Source organism: Manis pentadactyla, chromosome 10 (genome assembly GCF_030020395.1).
Source record: "Manis pentadactyla isolate mManPen7 chromosome 10, mManPen7.hap1, whole genome shotgun sequence".
Classification (NCBI taxonomy): domain Eukaryota; kingdom Metazoa; phylum Chordata; class Mammalia; order Pholidota; family Manidae; genus Manis; species Manis pentadactyla.
This window is the reverse complement of record NC_080028.1, coordinates 79,919,840-79,929,816: the sequence shown is the minus strand read 5'-3', so window position 1 is coordinate 79,929,816 and position 9,977 is coordinate 79,919,840. Positions and strand designations below refer to the sequence as shown.

Sequence of the window (9,977 nt, the reverse complement as noted above, 5' to 3'; positions counted from 1 at the left end):
AGTGGCAGAGCCATGAACGGCCTCAGCAGCAGGCTCAAAGTACAAAGCTGCAACCTGGGAGTAGATCGGCCTACTTCCCTCTTGAATTGCTTAAGCTCTCAGTTTTGGACAATCTGGTGAGGGAGAGGTACAAGACTGTAATCCTAGGCTTCCCAATATGGGAGGATCAAGCTAATTCTGACAAAAACAAACAAATCAGTGCTTGTATCCCAGGGTCTGGAGCAGCGCATGCCTAGGGCAGTGGAAAGGACACTATTGACTGTGTGTCCAGAATCCTGGATTCTAATTGAGCTCTGCCACTAAATCACTGTGTGACTTAGTCAAATTATTTAGCCTCTCGGTGTTGGAGTCACAAAGCCTGAGTGGTTCCCACCCTTTTTCCTTTGAGATAATACATGTAAAGCATTCTGCACAGGGCCGAGCACATAATACTCAATAAATGCCAGCTATACACCTGTATGCGTATGTGTATGTGTAGGGATGTATGTATATGCACATACATGGGTGTGCGTATATATAGTTATTAGATTTACCAAAGGTTTGCTTCATTATTTCACCGAAGGAAATAGTAACTTTTAACATTTTTCACTCTTTTTGAATGTTCAAATTTGCTTGTTTCTGATTTTATCACATTATTTCCTACTTTTCTTTAGGTTTGTTATTTGTTATCCTCTTTTTCTCCAAAAATGTTTTGGATGTTTGGGTATATAGTGTGTCCGTTTTCTCCACAGACAGTCTCTTGTATTGGTGATTTTCTCTAGTGAGCATTTTCTTCATTTTTTGGCCCATCTTGTAGAAGTGTGTGAGTGTTTTGTTTATATATTGTTGTGGACAGTTGTTTTTCCCTAGCACCTCCTTACGGTTACATGATCCTCTTCCAAAAACGACCCTTAGAATCTTACAGAGAAGATAACACACTCTAAGATGTAAAGCTCAGAATGTGCCTTTTTGTCCTTTTTTATCCTTTCTTATGCAGTACACTTATATCTTCCATCCAAATACCGCTGGTTCCCCAAACCTGTATTATGGCATGTCGTCGGTTTCCTCTGGAAATCCCCGCAGCTCTGGCTCACCCTCGTGGCCCTTCTCGCCCCCTGCTGGGGAGGGGCGGGGGTGCGGATCGTGTCCTGGATAGCACTGTGCTCTGAACCGGCCCCTGGATCTGTGCTGGGCTTTTCAGTAGGGTCCCGGGTCTGTGATCTGGAATTGACTAGCCAAAGTCCAATCCAGACTCTAGAAAGGACTCTGAGCTCCCCTCCAGAGAGGGTCCGGCTGAGTGGGAGACAGGCTCTGCGTTGGCCTGCGCGCTGAGTGCTTAGCCCTGAACTCTACCCTGAGCTCGAGCTAACCGGATTCTGAACAGCTAAAGCCCAACCCGGACTTTGCTTCCTCCCCAGAAACGCCCATTTCTGAAAGGCACGACCAGCCAATAGACACTACCAGGAAATACTGGGCTATTTATTGAAAAGGTAGATTGGCAGCTCAGGAAGCAAGGAAAGAGACCACAGAAGGTGCTTCCATCACAGAGGCATCAGGGAACAGGAGACAGAGAAAGAAAGGGAGCAGGGCAAATGAGCTGGCGGACACAAACAGCCGCCTCTTCAGACTGCTTTTCTGATCATGGGACCTTTCCTGTCAAGAAAAACCTGTTCTGTTTGGTGCTGTTTCTACCTCCGTCTGGGCAGTGCTGACAACGCGTTCCCCAGGCTAAGGTCTCCGGTGAGCACAAAGGAATTAGAAGAACCTAGAACATCTCAGAACTTAGTGGTCTATCAGATCCAAACCAGCAGAGCAAAGCCGCAGCCCCCTGGGCCCCCGTCCCATCTGCAGCCCAGGACGGGTCCGCTGAGGGTTCTGCCCTCAGCTTCACCGTCCCGTTAGGATGAGGCGGGTTTTCCCATCTCCAATGAGGAACCTACAAAAAAAAGATGGCCCAGTAAGGTCTCTGAGCCTCAGGGGGAAAGACCCAACCCTCCATCAAATGTCTCTAGGCCCAGAATTCTCCAGAGAGATGCCTTCCTGAGTTTCTCCAGCCTGGAGAGTCAGTCCCTTAGGAAGGGGCAACACCCTAGCCCAGGCAGCTTTCAGCCCTTTTCCCAAAGACGCTCATCTCTGCGGCTCTGACGGCAACAGTTATTAGTGACGCCTTTCACTCAGCCACATGCTCATCCAGAACTACAGATGGGCCCTGGGGCAAGCAGCCTAGGTCAGCCCAGGACAGTCCCGGCTCATACCAAGTCCAGACCCCAATCCCTACACAGCCTGGAGCAGAAAGAGCAGGACCCTCTGGGTCCAGGAGGCTCACCAAGAGAGAATCCAAGGAGAAGAGCCAAACAGACACTAACCATCCTTCTGATCACCTCAACCCTAGTATCCGCTGCACAACTCCAGGGCACACTGTTCACACTGCATTTTATGGGAATGGCATCACCTGATCACCTGACATGCATGCTCCTGGGGCCTCATTTACATGGTTTCCTATGTGGCTAAGACCCTTGGAGTGGTACAGCACCCCTGTGGGATTAGGCTCATGCTCCAGACAAGCAGATAGAAGTGCCTCACCCACAAGACCACAGCAGTTGATTCAGAGGTGGACATACCCAAGCTGGGCCAGTCTTAACTGGTGAGCATCAGACCCAGGACTTTTGCTACAACTGTTGTTCTCCTCCCTCTAGAGTTAAGCTGCTAGGATGTAAGCCCAGAGGGCCTGGTGGGCATCTTTGCCTCCCTAGGCGTGAAGCCTACACAGAGGATAGCATTGCCTCTGAGAAAGACCAAGTCCTGAAGACGCTGTGAGCACCCACCTGAAGCCAGTGCTCCCTGTGAACTCTTCAGTGACGTGAGCCAATGAATCCTCCTTTATGACATAAGTTGTACTGAGATGGATTTCTATCGCTTACAACCAAAGTGCCTAGAGCCATAATCTTTGCCTCTCAAGAAGGCTTCCCTCATCCCTTCTCCAAACCCAAGTGAGAGCCTAGCCCTCTAGCCCTGGGTGCTCTGGGAACTATCACCAGATGCCCGTCAGATGGGCCACTGACCCTGTGCCATCCTACCTGACAAGCAGTCCTACAAGCAGGCTGGCCAGGAATGGGCCGAGCCAGTAGATCCAGTGGAAGTCCCAGTGGTTGGCCACCACGGCAGGTCCAAAGGCACGGGCAGGATTCATGCAGGCTCCAGACACAGCACCCCTGCAGACACCCCACACTGGTCAGCAGGGCCCCCGCCAGGCTCCAGCTCACCTCAAGTTCATTTCCCCAACTAGGCCTTGGTCACACACCACCCAGGGACCCTCTCATATCGTGGGAGCTCGGGAGTCGCAAAGGAAATGCAGGTGAAGAGGCTATGAGCACTAGGAAGTGAAAGGCTTCACTCATCCCTGGGCATATGGTCTAGAAGGGCCACCAGAGAGTGCCTGCTCAGTGTTGGCAGTGGAAAAGGTGGTCCCAGGCCCCCTGTAAAGCTGAAAAAGCTAAGTCAAGCAGCTGTCAACTACGTGAACTCTGGAGTCAAGCTGACCTAGATTCAAAACCCAGACCAGCTATTTCTAGCTGTGTGACCTTTGCTTAACCTCTGTGGTTAAGCTGAGGTGAAAGCACCTATCTCATAGGCTGTTGTCAGGAATGAATAAGAAAATGCTTTTAAGAGCCCATGTTGTGCACATAATAATTCATGTACAAGTGTTAACTCTAGCTGCCCTGGTTGAGGCCCTTATTGTGCCACAAGCTTGGGTCCCAACATCTCCCAGAGGAGGACTATTCCCCGAGGGCACTGCTCTAGTTCTGGTGTCTGTATCGGTGCCCCATTCACTCAAGCTGGGTCCTACAGACCTTGATGGACTAAGGTCCCATAGCCAAAGCCCACGCAACAGGCTTGTAAGTGAACTAAAAGCCACTAGGGGGCAGCAAAGCATCGCCACAGCTTAATACACATATTCCCACCTCCCGGGCTCCACCTCCCGAAGGACGGAACAGGGTTGGAGGGCAGAGCACGGAAAGCCACACGTAACTCTGTGTCCAAGAGAAAGGAAGGACTCGACATTAGGAAGGGGTCCCTCATCCCCTTTAGCAGGAGATTTGGGATCTTGTCCCAGATCTGTCACTTAATTTGCCATTGTCCAAAGACCTTAAATAAGTTACTTGTGTCCTCTCTCTGAGCCTGTTCCCTCATATACAAAATGGGAGAAAATCCCTAACTCCTCAATCCCTTCCCATGCCTACTGAGAGGCTCTGCATACGTGAGGCAGTGGGTATGGAAGCTCTTGGTAAATCTGGGGCTAAACCCTGGCTGCCTGCTGGCTGAATGAGCACAGCCTACAGAAATGTTTTATTGACTCTACAAAAATTGGAAAATTTCACAGAGAAAGCCGGTTTTTCTGACTTCCTTGGAATAAAATTAGAAGAAGGGTCAAACCAGGCCCACATTCCCTCACAGCTGGGAGTTAAGGGATATGAACAGTGGTTCCTCCTTAGACAACACAGTCCCCACCACTTCCTGCTGTGCACCCAATGCCAGCCCATGACCCCCCACTTGCATTACCTTTGTGGCCCCTATCAGCAACTGAGTCTGTGACTCTCACGTGAGCTCTGCAGGCCTCCCACAGAGCCAACCAAGCCTTGGCCCAGGGCTGGGCACTGTAATCCCACCGCTCACCCGGCCAGGATATCCACAGTGACAGAGAAGCCAATGGAGAAGGGGGCCAGAGGGCCCCGCGTCCTCTCGTTGACGGCGCCCATGCAGACAGCCAGTGCCAGCAGTGCTGTCAGGATGATCTCTGCCACCACTGCCCCCGCCACCTGCTCTGGCTCCTGAATTGTCACAAAGGCTGCCCCAGACGCGTTCCAGAACCTCTCTTCCGCACTCACTGCCTGCAGAGGGAAACCACACAGCCTCACAGTGGGAGCAGAGACACGCTGGGAGTTAAGGGAAGGAACCTAAAGATGCATGCCCCTCATCTTTAGAGCCAATGAGGGGTTCTGCTCAACCATACAGTCAGCATAACTGGGTCCACATCCTAGCTCCACCAATTTTTACCTCGTGGCTCAGTGACGGTTATTAGACTTCTCTGAGCTTCCTTTTGCTCATCTGTAAAATGGACATAACCCAGTGGTCACTCCAGATTTTGTGAGCCTGAAGCTAATAGATGACCCTCTCTGAGAAAAATAATACAAAGATTCCTTATTTTACAAACACATGTGACCAGGTGAGCCCACTGCCAGCCCTCATAGGACTGCTTCACAGGGGCACAGGGAGACCTGAAGCCTAAGCTCCACCAGCTTCACAGGAAATCAGCCTGAGGGGCCATCAGGGCACCTGGAGAGGGAAGACAGTGGAGCAGACAAGCTTCTGGGCCCTGAACCTAGATCTGGGCTCTGCTGCTTACCAGCTAGTGGGAAATCGGGCAAGTAACTGGCTTCCCTGTGCCCCTTTCCTCCTCTCTAAAGTGGGGGTGATAATAGCTCCTAGCTTGGGTGGTGAGTGCCCTTTGAGAACTGACTGTGGCTTCTCTGGTGAAATGAGAGAAGGTGGGCAAGGAGCTTCTCAAGGAGGGTGTGCCCGGTGGGCAGCAGCTGTGGCTCTGCCCTGGTCACCATCCTGTCCGACAAGTTTGCACATGGCCCCGCCAGAGCGAGAGCCTGAGCACTCCTTTCCATTAAGACTCAGAGAGGGAGGGACAGGCCTCTTTCTATGGGAACCGGGCTTCAAATGCGAGTGTGGGGAGACCAGGGCAGGAAGACAGCAAACGGGATTCAGGACCAAAAGCTGCAGTGGGTCAGTGCTTATTGTGGTAGACCAAACCCCAGCCAGACTAACGCCCTGGTCTCACCCCCCAGGCCTCCCGACACATATGCCAAGCTAGGTCTTCATCTTGAAGGGCCCCTGGTTGGACTGACACTTAAGGGCAACAGAGAAAGAGAGAAGGGAAGAGGGAGGGAGTCCATGGGAGAAAGAGCTAGCCTTCCTGTTGGGATGGGAGGATTCCAAAGTTAAACTGAGTATTAACTCCCATCACAGGTAGAGCAGACCCACCAGAGAACACATGAGAAGTTAATTCAACAGTTTCTCAAGGAGAATGATCAGATTCATCCCGGGCCCTCAGTGCTGAGGGAGATGTCCGTAGAATGTTCGTAGAACCAGTGAATGCGTGAATGAATGAATGAAAAAACACTCGTACTGTCCAGATGCCCTCAAAGCCAGACATGGACTCAGGAAGGGAAACCTCAAGTCCTGAATTCTGCTTCCTGGTTTGCCAGGGAAAGTTGAGTCTAGACACGGACAGAACAGGGTGGGTTTGGAGAGAACAAGAAGCCCTCCCCTGCAGAAAAGAGCCCAGCCCTGCCAGAGGAAACAAGAGGAGTTGGGCAGTTTCCCCGTCCCCACCCCAACCCAGCAGCCCCCTCCGAGCCCAGTCCCCTCGGGGATCACCCACCTTGGCCAAGGCAGCCCCGATCAGCCCCCCGCACAGCTGGGAGATCCAGTAGGGAAGGAGCATCATCAGGTTCAGGCCTCCGATCAGCATGACCGCCAGGGATACCGCAGGGTTGAAGTGCCCACCACTGTCACCCACAGAAGCAGAAGGAAGTCATGAGGCCAAGGTCTGGGATGTCACCAAGGAATGTGTCCCAACCAGCCTCCCAGGCTGGCTTTGCCACACCAGAGTTAAGTAGAAAGAGTCAAGGCCCGGCCCAAGTGGGAAACAGGCACCAAATTGTGCACATTTCTCCTGAGGTGTCAGGTGGTGGGACAAGAGATGCAGGGGAGAGCTGGGGAAGGGATGAGAGCCCCCTTCCCACCCTGCACCCAGAGCCCGGGTGCCCAGAGGAAGAGCACGGTGGGTGACCATCCCGTCACACCTTCCAGACTCTGGAAGAGCCCCCTCCATCCCTTCAGAGATGTGGCCACCAGTTAGAATGAGACCCCAGGCTCCAAATCAAGGGGTAACTGCACTTCCCCTTGTAAGTTAACCAGGCCCTGAACAACAACTGATTGGTTGAATTGTTCAATAAAAGCCCTATTTTTGGTCTAAAAGTGTGATAGCATTGAGTGTAAAGTTGAAATTAGGGGTTCAGGTTGGAAATGGCCTTGGGAATTGGGAGCAAGGTTAGAGGTTCATGAGTGGGTTGGAGATTGGGATGAGAGGTTGGGGATGTGAGGGGGGGTAGACAAAAAGTTGAACCTAGGGTCAAAAGGCAGGTTCAAGTTGGCCAGCCCCTCTCCTGGTCATGGGCACAGTGTTTCCTTTCACCAACATGCCCCACCAGCTCGGGTCCCGGAGCCAGGAGGCCCCAGTGCCCCCTAGCAGCCCTCACCGCCATCTCACCCAGCCCCACAAGAGCGGGGCACCTCTCCTCAGAGCTAGGCCCGTTAAAGCCCTCTGTACACAGAACTGATGCCCCCTAAGAACAGGGAAAGTAGCCATAAGACCCCCCATGTCACATACAAGTCAAAGCCCCCAGTGCCGAGAGCCCACCCACGAGCCTGCTGCCCCAGGGGACACAGGCACCAAGCCGAGACTGGACAGGGGTCCTCGGCTCTGGACAAAAGGACCTTATCCGACACACTGATGTGTCAGGACAGGCTGCCCGAACTCTTCCATCCCAGCTGCTCGCACAGGCCCTCCGGGGAGGCTCATGCAGGGTTTGGATGCACCATCTGGTGCTCAAGCCAGCAGGCAGGAGAGGGGCAGGCAGGCTGACTTGGGCTCCATGACCGAGCTCAGCTTGAGCTCTGCCAATGCACAGGGGTGCAGGGAGGGAGTGGGGATAAAGCCCCCCAGGAGACGGCACAGGTCGGGCCCTCAGGCCATCGGCCTCTCCACCACAGCCCCCAGCCCAAACAGGGAGAGCGGCTGGTATCCCCGCACAGCTCGGCCGGAGAGGGCTGGATTGTCTAGAATGCCGCACATGTTCCTGAGACTAACCTCACACTCATTAGCAATAAAACAATCAAAACACTTTCTTGGTTTATTCATTCATCATTCGCTCAACAAATGACTGAACTATGCGCCAGATGCTGTGCTGGCTGCTTCCTGTGCCTTATCTTGGATCCAGTCAACAAGCCCCTAGTCAATTCCTGGCGCAAGTAAGTGCCAAGTAAGTATTTATTAAAAAAACAAATGATTGAATAAAAGGTTGGTATTATAGAGAAGTATTCTCCCGCCGTGCATAATAGATGGTCTCTCCAGCCGACTGACCTGGGTTCAAAACCCATCTCTGCCACTGAATAGCTGTGTGACCTTGGGCAAGTTGTATAACCTCTCTGTGCCTCAATGATCCATGCCTCATAAAGCTGTTGCAAAGATGGAATGGCTTAATAAGAGTACTATACAGTATTATGTATATAGCTGGTATTGGCATACAGTTACTCCTCAATAAATATCACTGTTATTACCATCCCCACTTACACCACTGCACACAGAAGGGTTCAGCTACTTGCCCTGGTCACCTAGCTAGGAAGTGACAAGTCTGCATTCAACTCCAGACCCATGGGAAGACACCACCTCCCTGAGACATTTAAAGAGGGAAGTTAACGTTCTCTTACCATTCTGCTTTTCTAGGGAACAGCACTTCAATTTCCCTATTGAGATCTATTTTCTGAGTGAGATTCAATACAGAACGGGTATGTCTTAGATCACCTGGCCAGGCGCCTCTTCTGAGAGAGTCAGCCTTAGGGCTGGTCACTGATCACATAACCTGGGCAAGCCTCATGGCCTTTCTCCAGCACAGCTGGGAAGTGGACATAATAGCATGATCCACTGGGGGTTGTTGTGGGGATTAAATTAGTTAATATCTGTAAATTGCTTAGAATGGTGCTGGTACATGGGTTGCAAGATACATGTATTCAGAAAAAATAGTTACAGAAGTACTCCACCATTTCCATTTTACAGGTGGGAGGTTTGCATTTGGAGAGTAACCTACGTGCAGAGACAGGATTTGAACCAGGTGGTCCAACACCCCAGGTGAACTATCCACAGGGCTCTGGGAATCCTGAGTATGCTCCCCACACTCACTGCGGACAGCTCTGTGCCCCGACCCCGTGGCTGCTCACCTGCATGCTCACCTGATACTCCCCAGCGAGGCGATGATGAGGCCCAGGGCCAGCCCGTGGGCCAGGGCTGGCTGCAGCTGCCCTGTGTCCTGCCCGTTCTCGATGACTGACAGGCATCCAATGAAGATGAAGAGGGCAGAGCCCAGCAGTTCAACAAGACACGGCTGCACAAACCGCTCATACCAGGAACCGCACCACCTGCCCCCCATGCTTGGCTCCTTCACCTTGTTGCTGCCAAATTCAGGGTCACACACGGGCACATCCACCTGCAGTAGGAGAAAGGGAGAGTGGATGCAGGTGGAACAGAAGCCCAGAAGGAAGCCCCCATGACACCGTCTTGAATCACTCCAGGCTGCAGGGGACAAGACCAGCACAAACTCACCTCTGCAGACATCAGGGCTGAGGTGGCCCAGGACCTGGGCTCTTGCCTGAACTGGCTGGGAAACCTGCACCTGCTCTCCTGGACCCTGTCTCCTACCTGGGGCTGCTGATCCCCCAGTCTCTGCTCCTTTTAAAGGGCTGAGGAGGCTTGAGAACAGAGCAATAAAGCGGGGTGGGAGGTGGCCCAGAGGCTCACAAGAGGAAAGATTTTTTTTTACCTCAGCCGGGCAGGGCAGGGGATAGTCAGGCATTGCAAGCTTTCTGCCAACAAGGGGAGAAGTTCAGCTGTTGACTGGGAGTGCCCGGGAGAGCCCAGTCCCCAGTGACCCGTGACCCCCACAAGGGCCCATAGGAGACCCTCACGGTAGGCAGACGTGAGAAGGAGCCCGCTGGGTTGGGACACACATGGTCATAACAGCAGTCTCATCTTCAGTGATTTCTCCACTGATGCCCACGGACGTGTCCTTGTATCTGAGGCCTCAACACCCCCCACTCACTCCCCTTTAGCCTGATCCAAGACAGTGTGTAGACAGAAGACCATGGGCAGA

General features: G+C 52.5%; 1 protein-coding gene across 2 annotated transcripts; it reads right to left on the bottom strand.

The window, feature by feature from the left end:
- Nucleotides 1–1,432: 1,432 nt before the first annotated feature.
- AQP8 (aquaporin 8) lies at nt 1,433–9,547 on the bottom strand. 2 transcript variants are annotated; one of them, XM_036916902.2, is made up of 6 exons: nt 9,431–9,547; nt 9,061–9,314; nt 6,431–6,557; nt 4,654–4,868; nt 3,057–3,191; nt 1,433–1,915 (listed from the first exon to the last, which is right to left on the bottom strand). In XM_036916902.2, the coding sequence occupies exons 1-6, from the start codon at nt 9,440–9,442 to the stop codon at nt 1,867–1,869; spliced, it is 792 nt and encodes a 263-aa protein (XP_036772797.2). In that variant the 5' UTR covers nt 9,443–9,547; the 3' UTR covers nt 1,433–1,866. The 2 variants fall into 2 exon arrangements, with proteins under 2 accessions (XP_036772797.2, XP_036772798.2); XM_036916903.2 differs by having other exon boundaries at nt 1,433–1,632.
- Between the last annotated feature and the right edge of the window lie 430 nt (nt 9,548–9,977).